The 18,669-nt window shown below is 41.0% G+C and overlaps 1 protein-coding gene across 1 annotated transcript; it reads right to left on the minus strand.

The window, feature by feature from the left end:
- Window positions 1-5,535: 5,535 nt before the first annotated feature.
- Window positions 5,536-17,424, minus strand: LOC131957420 (uncharacterized). Its single transcript, XM_059322217.1, has 9 exons — window positions 17,302-17,424; window positions 14,103-14,931; window positions 13,341-13,644; window positions 10,688-10,887; window positions 8,618-8,816; window positions 7,712-7,937; window positions 6,827-6,910; window positions 6,543-6,699; window positions 5,536-5,794 (listed from the first exon to the last, which is right to left on the minus strand). The coding sequence occupies exons 2-9, from the start codon at window positions 14,519-14,521 to the stop codon at window positions 5,638-5,640; spliced, it is 1,746 nt and encodes a 581-aa protein (XP_059178200.1). The 5' UTR covers window positions 14,522-14,931; window positions 17,302-17,424; the 3' UTR covers window positions 5,536-5,637.
- Between the last annotated feature and the right edge of the window lie 1,245 nt (window positions 17,425-18,669).

Consider the following 18,669-nt stretch of genomic DNA (forward strand, 5'->3'; position numbering starts at 1 on the left):
ATGTGTTGTTTAGATAACGGATGTGTTGTTCAGATTACTACTTGTTGTTTAGATTGTAGATGTGTTGTTTAGATTGCTGATGTGTTCGTTGTTTAGATTTTGAATCTGTTCCAGGATGATGCAAGGCAGGTTTTTCAGCCTTAGGGTGACAGAGTACAGAAAGTTCGGGTGTGTGGGAGGGGGTGTTATAGTGTGGCCAATGTGGGGGAGGGAGGGTTAGGTTGTCATGGTGTGGACAGAGTGTGGTAGGGAGGGGAGGGTCAGGTTGTCATGGTGTGGACAGTGTGTGGTAGGGAGGGGAGGGTCAGGTTGTCATGGTGTGGACAGAGTGTGGTAGGGAGGGGAGGGTCAGGTTGTCATGGTGTGGACAGTGTGTGGTAGGGAGGGGAGGGTCAGGTTGTCATGGTGTGGACAGTGTGTGGTAGGGAGGGGAGGGTCAGGTTGTCATGGTGTGGACAGTGTGTGGTAGGGAGGGGAGGGTTGTCATGGTGTGGACAGAGTGTGGTAGTGAGGGGATGGTTTGACATCAACAACCACTTACCTCCATACATCAACACCCGCGTGACTCGGCAACTTGCTCGAGAATTTACTGGACCTGACTGAGATAACACCTGTCTCTCCGTGTTGAACACGGCATTCGGGTGGCGGGTCTCACCCTGGGGCTCGAGTACCCCGGGTATACACCAATTAAACTGTTGAGGGAGGGGGTGAGTAAAAACATGCTTGTTTCATCGTAAATCGGGAAGTAAAAAAAGAACAAAACATTCACATTTAAAAATATTCTTTGATAAAATGTATTCCTATGTGATTTTAAAATATTCTTTGATTAAATGTGTTTCTATGTGATTTAAAAATATTCTTTGAAAAAATGTGTTCCAGTGCGAATTAGAAATCAGGTTATTTATGATTTTAACCACTCAGAGTTTAAGCTAAAAGTCTCGAGTTATCCCTGCCTGGAATATGTAGGACGTCCCTGAGCACACCCAGCTCTGATGGGTACCTGACTCACTTTAAAGAAACTAAGGCGGCTGAGCATAATGCTGACCATATTATCCCATGTATGCCATGGTCATTACAACATATGAACTCTACTTCATCTGCCCCATGTGTCTTGGTGATGATGTGGATGTTAAAAAGCTGACCTCCCGAAGAGTATATTTGGAAAGACTATATGTGTCAGTAAGCGAATTAAAATGTGAATAACAACATTGCTGTAATACAATTTAAAATAAATGGTTACAAATATAAAGTTTGTTAAGTCAAACCCAGCAGTAACGAAGAGAAACAAACCGAATCACTGCTTTAGTGTGTAGTTCTCTCTCTCAGCCTGATTACACATTCTTTATTACCACGATAAGAGCTAGTCACAAGTGTTATAACTGCTGTGTTCTATATGTGTACCACAGTTATGCAGTGAGAGGGTACAACTACCCGATCCAATACCATCTTTCCATATCACTACCATTTGATTATGTTTAGCTATGCTACAGTATATCTTGAGACACGACGACATCAACGCTTACGAAGGATTTGACAGAATGGCATCGGTTACTAACTCTATTTATTGCACAATAAGAAATGGACATCTGACAGCTTGGACAAACGATACTACAACTAGACAACCTAACTCTAACATAACACGGACAAGACTAACTTCAATCTTCTTCCCTGGCAACAACGAACTCACCCTAAAACGTCACTTTCTTGCGTACCGCGTCACACACTCACTCGTTCAATATACGGCCGCACCATCAATCATGCGCACCCATTGCCCTAGTCAAACATGCATCATAACATTACCCCCCTCTCCCTTTAAGCTAATCACATTAGCTTTATTTATTACTTCAATAATACAACATTCTGTTTTACCTAACAATAGCAACTATGGTAGCTTTCACACATAGACCTTAAAGGCTAAACAATTTTAACTAATTCTTGAAGTTCCAGTTCAGTTCATGTCTCCGCGCGCACAAACATATTTTGACGATTCTGCAAAGTATACATCTCAGATCACCAGTTGGGTACACATCCTACAATCACACTTCACGTAAAGGCCAGGATTCCATACAATGTCGACCCAAACATCACCTCAGTTGTACTGAAAAGAAATTATTTCTAACGGAAAACAACATGTCACTACTACTCGGTTGTCATTATCTAACATAGTCTCTCTAACCTAATGTATTAGACTTAATCTAATGTAGTACCTCTTCTGTTAACTACGCTACATTATTTATATAATAAATCACATCTTACGCGTTAATTTAGTACTAAGTAATTAAGTAACCACATCAAATTTCATAATCACTATATCACCTGCATATATTCATCTCATGTCACAATAACATATACCAATAATAATTCTTCACATCTTCAGTAACCAAATACGATATCACATAGAGGAATATTTTCCCTAGAACCCTTAAATCCATGTCTAGGTACTCGGTACATCCTCGAGCTACCCACACAAAAAAAAATCTGACTGCATCCTCAGTCTTGAAATCAACTAACTACCGATGAAGCAACCGACCAACGAACTATCCCCCTGCTGGCCGGGTGACGACACCAAATTATCATTAAACAACATTATCCTAATCTACTGGGTTCCTTACGCTAAGAAAACAAACCTCATAGGATAACATATCATCACATATCATAAATTGAAAATCATATCATTATAACAAATCAAATCAAGATCATAGTGACATCATCTTGTCAACAATATAACACCGCCCTCAAACCGGCGGGTCTACATTAACTATAACAATATCAATTATCACTATACTGATCTCTTACTTATCATACAACAACCCTCATTAGCATAACACCGCAATGGGCTCACAATACCTACAGCCCCTGCTTAATCACTATATTTTTTTTTTCACTAAGACGTAATAGAAAAAAAATGTACATGCCTACTACTTAAAAAATATATGAAGAGGTACTACTTATCTAATTTGTAGAACTTGGGCATCATCGTCGGCTTCATCGCACAACACACACTTCCCACACAGATCCCCTTGTCCTTCACAACACAGATCCTCCCAGCATGGTCTTAACGTCAGGGTCCTCACATCACGGTCATCACATGTTCTCCCCACACGGTTCTTCATGGCACGGGTCCTCACAGCACGGGTCATAACGGCATGGGACATCAGAGCACGGGTCTTCTTAGAACTGGTCTTTATACGTATGTCTTCAACATGGGTTTTCACGCTGGGATCTTCACACACGGTTTTCACAATAACAGTTCATACATCACTGAGACATAGTCCGTCAGAAAATTATGTCGATGAAACTTGACTGATTAGACACTGATAGCGTTTTCTGACTAGGTTCTAGATGTTATTTCCGCCGACTAGCTTCTAAGTGCTTTTAAGTTACTTCGCCTTGCAATACTACTTCATGCTGTTATACTGCTTGAGTTGTCTTCATTCTGTTATAGCTGCTTCGTATTACTATAGCTGTTTCACGTTAATACTGCTCCACCATGTTATAACTGCTGTGTTCTATATGTGTACCACAGTTATGCAGTGAGAGGGTACAACTACCCGATCCAATACCATCTTTCCATATCACTACCATTTGATTATGTTTAGCTATGCTACAGTATATCTTGAGACACGACGACATCAACGCTTACGAAGGATTTGACAGAATGGCATCGGTTACTAACTCTATTTATTGCACAATAAGAAATGGACATCTGACAGCTTGGACAAACGATACTACAACTAGACAACCTAACTCTAACATAACACGGACAAGACTAACTTCAATCTTCTTCCCTGGCAACAACGAACTCACCCTAAAACGTCACTTTCTTGCGTACCGCGTCACACACTCACTCGTTCAATATACGGCCGCACCATCAATCATGCGCACCCATTGCCCTAGTCAAACATGCATCATAACAACAAGCCAAGTTTGAATGACGGAAACTGTTTACTATTTATACTCGTGTATCTAAACTGTATAGTTTCTTGTAACTGTTAACTGTTTATACTCGTGTATCTAAACTGTATAGTTTCTTGTAACTGTTTACTATTTATACTCGTGTATCTAAACTGTATAGTTTCTTGTAACTGTTTACTGTTTATACTTGTGTATCTAAACTGTATAGTTTCTTGTAACTGTTTACTGTTTATACTCGTGTATCGAAACTGTACAGTTTCTTGTAACCACTTGCCTGGTTTAAATCACAGGCAAACTCTACTCCACCAACTATATCATTCAGTTTTATTTCACATACGTCATACATATTTGCCGATTTTCAATAGTATTTAATATAAAATACGTAACAATACAATATATTTTCTGCTTTTAATGTAAAAGTCATACAATATCAAAGGCAATCCGCTGTAATAATTATAAAATACAGTAATGGATCATAATTAAAAATAAAAATAATTATACAACTTAATTACTAATTACTAATTATTACAACTTAATCATGGATCACAATAATGTGTTACACTTATGCAAGGCTCTCGCCTATTGTATACACCGACATAACAACACACATAATATACATAATATCACACATAATATCACACATAATATCACACATAATATCACACATAATATCATTATAACAACGGTCAGAGTCACGAGGTGTAAGCGTCACACGCCATGACGTCACACCGATTAGCCATTTTGTAGACCATAGTAGATCAATGCCGCATACCGAGGTCATACGACATAGTCGTATGTATGATACAATAACATAGTCGTATGTATGATACAATACAATCTGATGATAACATAGTCGTATGTATGATGTAATACAATCTGAATACCGTGTAAGTAGTTTGATTAATGAAATATTCCGGTTTTATTAAAACAGTTTCTTTATTTAATTAAAAGACATCTGATAAGTATTATAATCACTTGTATATCACCGGCGATGATTTAAATTATTTTTAACGAGTAATATGTATCACATTATGTATCACATTATGTATCACAATATGTATCACATTATGTATCACATTATGTATCACATTATGTATCACATTATGTATCACATTATGTATCACATTATGTATCACATTATGTATCACATTTTGTACTGCTAACGTGTCATTGACCCGTAATATGTAGCAAATGGCGTGGCCTAGCGGTAGAGCGCTAGACTGCTAACCCGAAAGTAACAGTTCGAATTTGGGTTCAAATCAGTTCAACGTCCTTGTCCACCAAGCTCTGATGGGTACCTAGCTCACATCATCTCTTCATACGCCGAGGTAAAAAAAAAACAACTGAACTCTACTTCATCTACACAATGTAAGGATGTCACCTTGAGTGACACAAAAAGTGTATCATCAGGGTGTGCCATTAAAGATGTCTGACATCAGGGTGTGCCATTAAAGATGTCTGACATCAGAGTTGAGTGGCAAACGTTGATGGGATTGAGATGTGTAACATCAAAGATGAGTTATATCAAAGATGTGTATCACAAGAGATGTGTGACATCAAAGATGTGAGATGTGTGTTAAAGAGATTTCAATGAGTTACATCAAAGATGAACGACATCAAAGATAAATGACATCAAAGATGTGCGACGTCAGACACAAATGACATCCAAGAGGTGTGACATCAGAGATAGATGGCATCAAAGATGCGTGACATCAGATGACATCAAAGATGTGTGACATATGCTGATGAGCTGGTAAACTGGTCCTTAGATTCTGGGAGAAGTTTCTTCTGGTCTGACGTCTGACTGTCGTCTGCGCCAATCTCCAGGCTGTCTGACAGCACGTCTGTCATGTGTCTGACCCACATCACCTGATAGATGCTGGATGGGACAAGATCAGAGTAATACAGTAAATACAGTAAGGGACTGCTACCGTTAATATAATGTCTGTTGAAATGTGGGAGGGGGGAGTTAAAGAGTACATTTGAGAACATGATTCAGCGGTTTCCTAATTTTTCTCAACTTTCGTGAAACATTCAAACAAGTCCCATGACGTCATTATTTCGACAAGAAACAAAACATTAGGCAGATGTGGGACGTTTTTATAGGTATATTTTAATTTTTAAAGAGAAACTTCGGGAACTCATGGTGTCTAACCCAGAGTTTCTTTCACTGATCTCCTCTGAGGTTACCGCCCCGTACGAACTAGATGTTGATATACAAAATCAATACTTTGACAGTGTCCGCCCCCCCCCCCCCCCCACGGAGAACAATGTCTTAAAATAAGCACTGGTAGAACCTGATACCCCCTGCCCACCCCTCCACACGAACTCACCAGGAAGGAACTCATCAACTTAAAAATATTACATTTTTAAATTCGTTAAACGTTAGACTTCTCGCCAAAAGAACTTAAAATGTGACAACAACATATGACAACAAAATTTGACAGCAAAAAGTCACAACAAAATGACACAACAAGATTTGACAACAACATGTGACAACAGAATGTGACAACAGAATATCACTACTAAATGTCACTACAAAATGTCACAACAAAATATGACAACTAAATTTGACAATTAAATGCCACAACAAAATATCACAACAAAAAGTGACAGCTGACACGTACCACTTCATCAGCAGCACCACCAGCAGAACACCAGCACAACCCACATAGACGCTGCCAGTAAAACCGCCCAGTGTGGCCGTGTAGATGGGGATGAAAACAGGGGCGCTAATCGCTAGGCTAATGCTCTCCAACACTGCAAGGGAGGCAAACCACGACGCTGGAAAAAAATTTTTTAAAAATAGTATATGAACACATAATTTTTTAAACGACATTAACATGTCAAAATACTTCTTCGAGATAAGAATTGATAACTGTTTCCCTACATAAGTAAAGTAATGGGTTACCTTGATACTCGGGTCCCAGCAAACGTGACCCTTCACCTCTGATCACGGTGAAGGTCAGCGTCTCTCCAAAGCCAAGGACGGGCGCTACGAGATATAGGACAAACTTTTGACAACAAAACATTCACTTTATTTATATTGATGTAGTTTTTTAAATATGAGAGGCTAAGCTACAAGTTAACTAATATGTAGGACCTGCCGGTTTTAAGGGCGGATGTAGTCAAGCTCATATGTTTCTTGACCTCGGAGTGGTGTGGTCAGTGCTATGCCCAGCCGCCTTTACTTTCCCTAACGTGAGTCAGGCACCACACATCAGAGCTGGGTGGTCACGCGCATTCAGGAATTTGAACTGGAGACTATCGGCTTGACAGTCAAGCGCTCTACCGCCCGTCTACGTCAGCAAGTAGAGGACAGTGTGAGAACCAATGGCTGGTTGAAATACGTGTGAGAACCAATGGCTGGTTGAAATACATTCTGTAACCTGGACTACAGATACAAATATGTTATACAAACACAGTATCCAAACCAATATATAGAAACACTGGATCCAAACCCCTTTATACAAACACAGAATCCAAACCATTATATACAAACACAGTATCCAAACCATTATTTACACAGTATCCAAACCATTATATAATAACAACACCGTATTCAATCTCTACATCCAGTGTTTGCAGTGTTTCTTTTAGACTTTTTTCTCCGGGGTGGGGGGGGGGGGGGCTTGAAACTTTTGGGGGGTGGGGGGGGGGGTGGAGACTATATTTGCCGGGGTGGGGAGGTGCGGTACCGTCGTCCCCACCCCCACCCCCACCCTCCACCGAAGAGATGCCTAAAAGAAACACTGTTTATACAAGCACTTCATACAAACCAATAAGCATTTTGTACCTATGTAAATCTGCCAGTAGTTCTGGGCAAAGGCGTACATGAGGAATGCCGCAATGTTGGAGAGAGTTCCCAGAATTCCCAGCCCGAATCCCGGCAAGCACCGGTACAGACAGCTGACGGCGAAGACCGTGAATGCGTAATGGCCGGCGTCACGTGCGAACATGAACCAACCAATGGTGATAGCGTCGAAACAAAATGGCAGATTCATCAGGTACAGGTTCCTGATCTAGACGGGGTGATAGAGATCATATTTTGTGACGTCATTTGATTTTATTGGATGTAACATACAACATTTTGTGATATGTCATTGATTTTATTGGATGTAACATCTAACATTGAAAAAATACCGCCATGACATTTTTAGGTATACTGTTACCCGTCGCTATTTTGTCGTCATATATACTCAACAAATGCCACATGTATACCCAGAATAATGATCAGTCCCAGTATAATGACTTGTATAATGAACAGTAATATTTTAACCTTAACAATAATGACAGTTGACAGTGATGACTTGATTGTTTGTCTCTGGCTATGTCAGTAACGACCTGTGGCGTAGCGAGGTCGGGTGTCACCCGGTGCGGCACATAATGGTGTCACCCCCCAGAGGCGTAGTGACCCTTCCCGGGGACAAACTTTCAAACTTTCGATTAGCACCCCCCCCCCCTCAAGTTTTTCTCTATATATTTTGCTATTTTTTGCCTTGGTGTCACTCCCCTAAATGGTGTCCCCCGGTGCGGTCCGCACCCCCCGCCTCCCCCTCGCTACGCCTCTGGTAACGACAATTAACGGTCATTACGTCCGTTTGTCATACATTTCCAGAAAAATGACGTCAGCGGCATTGACAACAGTTACATCAGTGACTGACACCTCACGTGAATGACAGCGAACGACCTTGACCCTGACCTTATCGACGCCGGTCCTGGCGATGAAGAGAACGCAGAAGGTCAAGGCTGCCAGGAGCGACATCCGCCTCAGCCTCTGGTTCTCTGGCAGCAGGAACGGCGACAGCATCTCCCGCACGGCACCGGAGACCGACCAGAACGTGGCCCGCTGCTCCAGGTCTTTGGGCTTCCGGTCTGGTAGGAAACAGACGAGGATGATCCTGGAGTAAAAAACAAATAGTCGTATGGCCTGAGGTACCAACTCTATAGTGTAGAATAGTCGTATGGCCTGAGGGGGAGCCGGACGTTTTCCCGAAAGACACTTGCCCGAATGCCGTTTGCCCGAAGGCCGAATTCCCGAATGGACACTTGCCCGAATGCGACAAATGCCCGAATGGACACTTGCCCGAATGCGACAAATGCCCGAATGGACACTTGCCCGAATGCGACAAATGCCCGAATGCCACTTGCCCGAGGGCCGTTTGCCCGAAAAATGTAAATATTGAATAAAAAATTATATAACCAAATAGACATTCATAATCAATTCAAGTTTGAAATTTTGATAATCAACACAGTTTTAAGCATAAAAACAAATTTGCTTATATTTTTAAAATTTAGCTTTTATTATTATTTTTTTTTAATATGAGAAATCGCCGTAAAAAAAATTCTTTATTCTTCAATAAATGTAAGGTGATGTCGGCGGCGGTATCTTAACATTCTTTTGATGTGTAAGTTTTGACCACCTTGTGTAGCCGACGTGTTGCGGTGGTTTATAGCGTTTATGACACGGTGTAGGCGGCGCGGCGTTTCGCAACATTGAACAGAGGCGCGTTTGTTTGATTTATCTTGTTAACTTGTGAGGTGATCAGTCAACAAAAGAATGGGGAGGGGCCTAGGAGGCGAATTAAAAAACTAATGTTAGTCTTTTATGTTTGATCTCTATTTAAATACAAATTAATTAATAATATCTTCGTGTTAATATATATGATATTAAATATTTTCCCTTTATTTTTGTTAATATATGTATTGTTTATCAAAATTTCAAATTTAAATTGATCACGAATGACTATTTGGTAATATTTTATTGATAACATTTTTCGGGCAAACGGCCTTTGGGCAAGTGGCATTCGGGCATTTGTCGCATTCGGGCAAGTGTCCATTCGGGCATTTGTCGCATTCGGGCAAGTGTCCATTCGGGCATTTGTCGCATTCGGGCAAGTGTCCATTCGGGAATTTGTCGCATTCGGGCAAGTGTCCATTCGGGCATTTGTCGCATTCGGGCAAGTGTCCATTCGGGAATTCGGCCTTCGGGCAAACGGCATTCGGGCAAGTGTCTTTCGGGAATTTGTCGTAGACCCGGCCTGAGGTACCATCTCTATGGTGTAGAATACGATTGGAATAGTTTATAACACTAATGTGGGCGTATTGTCTAATCGCTTACTAGAAGAAAACGATTATACGTGTTAAGGAAATATATTAACCGCCGATGTTAAAATTTAAAAATAAATGTGTCTATGACGCCAATTAAATTTTATTTAACTGTAGACAGAGAATCAGTGATATTTTTGTTTTGTAAAGCTATCCTTTCAAACTAAGCGTTCTATATGATAGTTGACGTAGTTCACATATTCCTGTGAGTAGGTATATAAAGGAGTAGTGTGGTCAGCACTATGCCAAGCTGCCTTTACGTTTCCTAACTTCAGTCAGGTACTCATAGACGTCTAACAAATCATCACGCTAGCATCTAACACACCATCAATCTAAAACCTAGCACACCACCACACCTAACACACCATCACACCTTACACCACCACGCTAAAACCTAACACACCACCACACCTAGCACACCTAGCACACCATCACACCTGACACACAACTCACGCTAAAACCTAAGACACCACTCACGCTAAAACCTAAGACACCACTCACACTAAAACCTAAGACACCACTCACGGTAAAACCTAAGACACCACTCACGCTAAAACCTAAGACACCACTCACGCTAAAACCTAAGACACCACTCACGCTAAAACCTAAGACACCACTCACGCTAAAACCTAAGACACCACTCACGCTAAAAGACACCACTTACGCTAGAGCCTGTAGCCCTGTAGCCACCAAAGCTGGGACCAGAAACCCCGCCTTCTCGATCAGCTGCCCGGCTACCACGTAAACGGCTGCACTCACGACCCCTTTAGCGGCCTCGACAATGGCGACCCCTAGGGTCCTCTTGTTGTCACGTGATGTGATATCGCTGGTGTACAGGAACGACCCCAACAGCATCCCGATGGACTGTTTGGTGAGGTAAAAATGTTTTGACAAGTTGGGTGAGGTAAAAATGTTTTGACAAGTTGGGTGAGGTAAAAATGTTTTGACAAGTTGGGTGAGGTAAAAATATTTTGACAAGTTGGGTGAGGTAAAAATGTTTTGACAAGTTGGGTGAGGTAAAAATGTTTTGACAAGTTAGGTGAGATAAAAATGTTTTGACAAGTTGGGTGAGGTAAAAATGTTTTGACAAGTTTGGTGAGGTAAAATGTTTTGACAAGTTGGGTGAGGAAAAATATTTTGACAATGTGGGTGAGGTAAAAATGTTTTGATTTGTTGGGTGAGGTAAAAATGTTTGATATGTTTGGTGAGGTAAAATGTTTTGACAAGTTGGGTGAGGTAAAAATGTTTTGCCAAGTTGGGTGAGGTAAAAATGTTTTGACAAGTTGGGTGAGGTAAAAATGTTTTGACAAGTTGGGTGAGGTAAAAATGTTTTGACAAGTTGGGTGAGGTAAAAATGTTTTGACAAGTTGGGTGAGGTAAAAATGTTTTGACAAGTTGGGTGAGGTAAAAATGTTTTGACAAGTTGGGTGAGGTAAAAATGTTTTGACAAGTTGGGTGAGGTAAAAACGTTTTGACAAGTTGGGTGAGGTAAAAATGTTTTGACAAGTTGGGTGAGGTAAAATGTTTTGACAAGTTTGGTGAGGTAAAATGTTTTGACAAGTTGGGTGAGGTAAAAATGTTTTGACAAGTTGGGTGAGGTAAAAATGTTTTGACAAGTTTGGTGAGGTAAAATGTTTTGACAAGTTGGGTGAGGAAAAATATTTTGACAAGTTGGGTGAGGTAAAAATGTTTTGACAAGTTGAGTGAGGTAAAATGTTTTGACAAGTTGGGTGAGGTAAAAATGTTTTGACAAGTTGGGTGAGGTAAAAATGTTTTGACAAGTTGGGTGAGGTAAAATGTTTTGACAAGTTGGGTGAGGTAAAAATGTTTTGAGAAGTTAGGTGAGACAAAAATGTTTTGCCAAGTTGGGTGAGGTAAAAATGTTTTGACAATTTGGGTGAGGTAAAAATGTTTTGACAAGTTGGGTGAGGTAAAAATGTTTTGCCAAGTTGGGTGAGGTCAAAATGTTTTGCTAAGTTGGGTGAGGTAAAAATGTTTTGCCAAGTTAGGTGAGGTAAAAATGTTTTTCTAAGTTTGGTGAGGTAAAAATGTTTTGACAAGTTGGGTGAGGTAAAAATGTTTTGCCAAGTTGGGTGAGGTAAAAATATTTTGACAATTTGGGTGAGGTAAAAATATTTTGACAAGTTGGGTGAGGTAAAAATGTTTTGACAAGTTGGGTGAGGTAAAAATGTTTTGACAAGTTAGGTGAGATAAAAATGTTTTGACAAGTTGGGTGAGGTAAAAATGTTTTGTCAAGTTGGGTGAGGTAAAAATGTTTTGACAAGTTAGGTGAGATAAAAATGTTTTGACAAGTTGGGTGAGGTAAAAATGTTTTGACAAGTTGGGTGAGGTAAAATGTTTTGACAAGTTGGGTGAGGAAAAATATTTTGACAAGTTGGGTGAGGTAAAAATGTTTTGACAAGTTGGGTGAGGTAAAATGTTTTGACAAGTTGGGTGAGGTAAAAATGTTTTGACAAGTTGGGTGAGGTAAAAATGTTTTGACAAGTTGGGTGAGGTAAAAATGTTTTGACAAGTTGGGTGAAGTAAAAATGTTTTACAAGTTGGGTGAGGTAAAAATGTTTTGACAAGTTGGGTGAGGTAAAAATGGTACCCTCAGGGTTTAAATGTACACATTTTCTATATATTTACAGGAAACCGCACCCCATATTATACAAGTACCACCACACTAGGCCTATACAAGTACCCCACCCACTCAGTAGTCATATACAAGTACCCCACCCACTCAGTAGTCATATACAAGTACCCCACCCACTCAGTAGTCATATACAAGTACCCCACCCACTCAGTAGTCATATACAAGTACCCCACCCACTCAGTAGTCATATACAAGTACCCCACCCACTCAGTAGTCATATACAAGTACCCCACCCACTCAGTAGTCATATACAAGTACCCCACCCACTCAGTAGTCATATACAAGTACCCCACCCACTCAGTAGTCATATACAAGTACCCCACCCACTCAGTAGTCATATACAAGTACCCCACCCACTCAGTAGTCATATACAAGTACCCCACCCACTCAGTAGTCATATACAAGTACCCCACCCACTCAGTAGTCATATACAAGTACCCCTACACCTAAAGTAGGCCTATACAAGTACCCCCACCCACACTATGCATATAAAAGTACCCCACTCCCACAGTAGACCTATAAAAGTACCCCAACCCCCACAATAGGCATACACAAGTACCCCCACCCCTACAGTAGACCTATCAAGTACTCCCACCCCCACCCTATGAAAGTACCTCCCCTCACCGACAACGGACCAGCACACACGCGCACAAGTACTCACATTCCCGCAGATACCGTCCACGGCGTACGCCATGTACAACCAGTCTAAGCTCAGCTCCCAGTAGATGATGGAGCTTAACGTGGCGCACTTGATGAAAAACCCAGTTAGGGGAGCTAACAACAGCACTTTACGTCTGATCAAGTTGGCGCATGCGCCCAGCGCCATGTTTGACACCATCCCTAGCACGTATAAGATGACGTCAAGATAGAGCGTCAAGTTTGACGTCATATCCTGGACTTGTTCCACCAGATCTTTATCAGCCGAGGCGTTTGGAGAAGTGTCGGATGTGTTGAGACATGGGTGGCTGGGGTGTAAATAAAACCAGGCTTTAGGTCATTTGGTTCATTAAGCATTAGGTCATTTGGTTCATTAAGCATTAGGTCATTTGGTTCATTAAGTATTAGGTCATTTGGTTCATTTAGCATTAGATCATTTGGTTCATTAAACATTAGGTCATTTGGTTCATTAAGTATTAGGTAATTTGTTTCATTAAGCATTAGGTCATTTGTTTCATTAAGCATTAGGTCATTTGGTTAATTTAGCATTAGATCATTTGGTTCATTAAACATTAGGTCATTTGTTTCATTAAGCATAAGGTCTTTTGGTTCATTAAGCATTAGATCATTTGGTTCATTAAGCATTCGGTCATTTGGTTCATTAAGAATCAGGTCATTTGGTTATTTGATCTATGGCCCTAACCCCTGTGCCCACTTACCTGTATGTACCTAAGCCCCCCCCCCCCGCCCCCTAGGCACCACTCACCTGCGTGTATCAATGTTCCTACCCCCGAACACGTCCTTAGCGTACACGCTGTAGACGTACTGGTCAAAGACGAGGCTAAACACCTTGAGGGCACTTGTGACCAGCGCCGTTACGACCGTCAGCAAAAGTAGCGGCCAGTGGTCAATGGAACTCTGCTTCACCTGCACCACGCTAGCCTTGAGGGCGTCCAAACTGGCCGAGAAACTTCCGAGGAAAGACGCCCTGGACGGGCGTCTGGTGCCGTGGAGGTTGGACTGTGTGGAGGTGTGCCCGGACGTTTGGTCGGGTTTTGTGGAGATCAGAAGTGCAGGGTTGAAAACCGATTGCTTTTGGTCAGTTGAGTAGTGGGCTAACGTCTGGTAGTTAACCTTAGTCGATGGATCAGTTTTGTTTAAAGCCTGGTGCTCTGAATCGGCCATTTTGTGTTAATATATTGAGTTCTTGTAGATGATGCGATTAGAAAAGTAATCACAGTAGAAAATATAACATACACAACGAGGTAGAATTGTGAAAAGTTTTAAAACTGAAAGTCTTCAGTTAGTTAAATAAACAATGTCTGCTTGATGCGGGGGATCTTTGCTTGAAGGCATATAATGAGCTGCTCAATGCTATTTAGGTATCGTTGTCACACAATATATGAACGTAAATACTCACACGATAGATTCCTTGACAATACCTTAAAAGATGAGCTAAAACGTAAACGAATTCACTGGGCTTATTCTTTCAATAACCTTTTAGCAAATGTTGACCTTTGCCGCTGAGGTCAAGGTGAGTAGATCTACGAGAGTATTAATAAGGAGTGTTCAATTAGTTCGTCCGCAAAAGCTGGCTGAAAAAAATGTAAACTAAAAATTAAAAACCGTTTTATTTTAAGTTCATGGTAAGAAAAATATAGAAAAGTAGTTCGAAAACAAAAAGTTAAAAGTATTAAGAACTGAGTAGAGGTAGTTTGAAGCCTAAAGATCAATATAGGCAAGTATAGTCTACTGATTTAGAATTCCCAGGCTTAAATACGAATCCTTCCTCATTTAAAATTAATGTTTCCTAGCATATATACATATATATATATATATATATATATATATATATATATATATATATATATATATACATATTCATATATACATATATATGAGGAGTACATTAAGACATTGGGGAGTACATTCAGACATTGGGGAGTACATTCAGACTTTGGGGAGTACATTCCGAGGGAAATACTGACGATATCAGAAATAATCAATCATCAGCCAGTTAGTAAAGCCATTCAGGAAACAGATACAAAAAACAGCAGACAACCTCGTTGGTGTAGTGGTGTGCTGGTGTGGTGGTGTGGTGGTATGCTGGTGTGGTAAAGTGATGGTATGCTTGTGTGGTAGTGTGGTGGTGTGGTGGTATGGTGGTGTCCTGATGTCCTGGTTTCCTGGTGTGCTGGTGTGGTAGTGTGGTGGTGTGGTGGTGTGGTAGTGTGGTGGTGTGGTGGTGTGGTGGTATGGTGGTGTGGTGGTATGGTGGTGTGGTAAACTGATGGTATGCTTGTGTGGTGGTGTGGTGGAGGGTGGTATGGTGGTATGGTGGTGTGTGGTGTGGTGGTGTGGTGGTATGCTGGTGTGGTAAAGTGATGGTATGCTTGTGTGGTGGTGTGGTGGTGTGGTGGTATGGTGGTATGGTGGTGTGGTGGTGTGGTGATGTAGTGGTGTGGTGGTGTGGTGGTATGGTGGTATGGTGGTGTGGTGGTGTGGTGGTGTGGTGATGTAGTGGTGTGGTGGTGTGGTGGTATGGTGGTGTGGTGGTATGGTGGTGTGTGGTGTGGTGGTGTGGTGGTATGCTGGTGTGGTAAAGTGATGGTATGCTTGTGTGGTGGTGTGGTGGTGTGGTGGTATGGTGGTATGGTGGTGTGGTGGTGTGGTGATGTAGTGGTGTGGTGGTGTGGTGGTATGGTGCTATGGTGGTGTGATGGTGTGGTGGTGTGGTGATGTAGTGGTGTGGTGGTGTGGTGGTATGGTGGTGTGGTGGTGTGGTGTGCTGGTGTGGTGTGCTGGTGTGGTGGTTTGGTGGTGTGGTGGTGTAGTAGCGTGGTAGTGTGGTGGTGTGCTGGTCTTAGCATAGAGGGAGAGAATGCTTTAATTACATGTGAATCAACATTATGTTGAGCGAGATGCCAAATCAGCATGCATGATTGTAAGTGTTGGATCAGGAGAGCTAAAATGTATCTCCATAGTAATAGTTTTAAATGAAGAAATTTAAATTCCTCTTTTACAACTTAAAAATAAATAATTTAATAAAGTTTTAACTTACTTGAATCACTGTCTTTGAGATGGGTTACAGAGTGGGAAAATAATATTTAATTTTTCAGAATAAAATAAAATTTGTCCCGACATATTAATTCTATTAATAGCCTTCCTACTCTCGGATCGTTCAAATCAATTGAAAACAATTTTCTACAACTTATTTCAGTTGGGTGAGTTGGGGGAAATATAATTTAAAAATAATTTTCTACAACTTTTTTCAGTAGGATGAGTTAGGGGAAATATTTAAAAATATCTTTTTTTAGCATTAGGTTAAGTAAGACATCGGGATAGTTCTACTCTCCTAAATAGCCAACCTTAAAAATTCAATCCCTAATCGTGTTTTAATTAGTTTAACGAGCTGAAATGTTCTTTCATGAACCACGTTTTTTAAGGCGCACAACATTTGCTCCGTATCGTTGGATGGTTCTCAATAACTATTTGCTCTCCTAAAATAGATTATCAGTCATGTGATGCGTGGCGTGTCATTCTTACGAAAGGAAAACACATTTTATGGATCCTTTTTAGCTCTCAGCTAGGGAAAACACAATTCGTGTATAGGAGATGTGTATCCGAGGGCCGAGTGTTTATGTAGTTAAAGTATCGGTTCACTTGGGTTAACTATATTTTGATCTGGGTACACTAACTAAAACCCACTGATAAATATAACAGGTCTACATATAACATACATCAACAAAGCTTCGTTTGCGAACATTTAGTAGAATGCGTGTATTTTAATGTTTTTCTTTTACAAAATAAACACCTTCAAGGCTGTTGGTACACATTTCTAAAATTACCAACAAATCGGTTAGGTTTTAGAGAACAATAATGTGTAAAATCGCCTGAAAATTTTGTGATTTAAACAATATTCAAATATCCTCCTTATCCGTAAGTTTAAAAGAAAAAGAAAATACCTCCTGATCAGTGTGTTGTATAAAAACATTGCCTCTGAATATGTGGTGTTTGAGAATGAAAGAATAACGGTCTTGGTTCAAATATTTCTTGACAGAAAGTCGCAACATTTTTTGTGACAAAATCTTGAAGTGTGTCAGCAGTTATCTCAGCATGACTTGCAGATTATCTTCATGTTGACATAGCCACCCGGCTGTCCTTATACAACCACCCGGTTTTACACAATCTTGTGTGTGTCTGTATGTGTGTGTGTGTGTGTGTGTGTGTGTCACTGAGCAAGATAGGTGAGAAAATATTTGGTGCAATTATTGGTATGACGCCAGACACTTCCCGTAATCAGTCTAATTAGTGTCCTAAACATTAATTAGGTTTAGAGATTAATATACTTTTAGAGTCAGGGCTAAGGTTAAAGCAAAGTTTATATTTTGGCATGGATTTAGAATTGGTTCAAACGCAAATCGCATTTTAAAGAATGAACGTGTGTCACCATAGACGTGTGTCACCATAGACGTGTGTCACCATCGACGTGTGTCACCATAGACGTGTGTCACCATCGACGTGTGTCACCATAGACGTGTGTCACCATAGACGTGTCACCATAGATGTGTCACCATAGACGTGTCACCATAGACGTGTCACCATAGACGTGTGTCACTATAGACATGTCACTTTAGACGTGTGTCACCATAGACGTGTGTCACCATCGACGTGTGCCACCATAGACGTGTGTCACCATAGACGTGTGTCACCATAGACGTGTGTCACCAAAGACGTGTCACCATAGACGTGTGTCACCATAGACGTGTGTCACCATAGACGTGTGTCACCATAGACGTGTGTCACCATAGACATGTGTCACCATAGACGTGTGTCACCATAGACGTGTGTCACCATAGACGTGTCACCATAGATGTGTCACCATAGACGTGTCACCATAGACGTGTGTCACCATAGACGTGTGTCACCATAGACGTGTGTCACCATAGACGTGTGTCACCATAGACGTGTGTCACCATAGACATGTGTCACCATAGACGTGTGTCACCATAGACGTGTGTCACCATAGACGTGTCACCATAGACGTGTGTCACCATAGACGTGTCACCATAGACGTGTGTCACCATAGACGTGTGTCACCATAGACGTGTGTCACCATAGACGTATGTCACCATAGACGTGTGTCCCAATAGACGTGTGTCACCATAGACGTGTGTCACCATAGACGTGTGTCACCATAGACGTGTGTCACCATAGACGTGTGTCACCATAGACGTGTGTCACCATAGACGTGTGTCACCATAGACGTGTGTCACTATAGACATATGCCACCATAGACGTGTGTCACCCTCAATAAAGTTCAAGAGATTCGA

This window comes from Physella acuta, unplaced genomic scaffold (genome assembly GCF_028476545.2).
Source record: "Physella acuta isolate Inbredline_101_S28 unplaced genomic scaffold, ASM2847654v3 ptg001239l, whole genome shotgun sequence".
Classification (NCBI taxonomy): Eukaryota; Metazoa; Mollusca; class Gastropoda; family Physidae; genus Physella; species Physella acuta.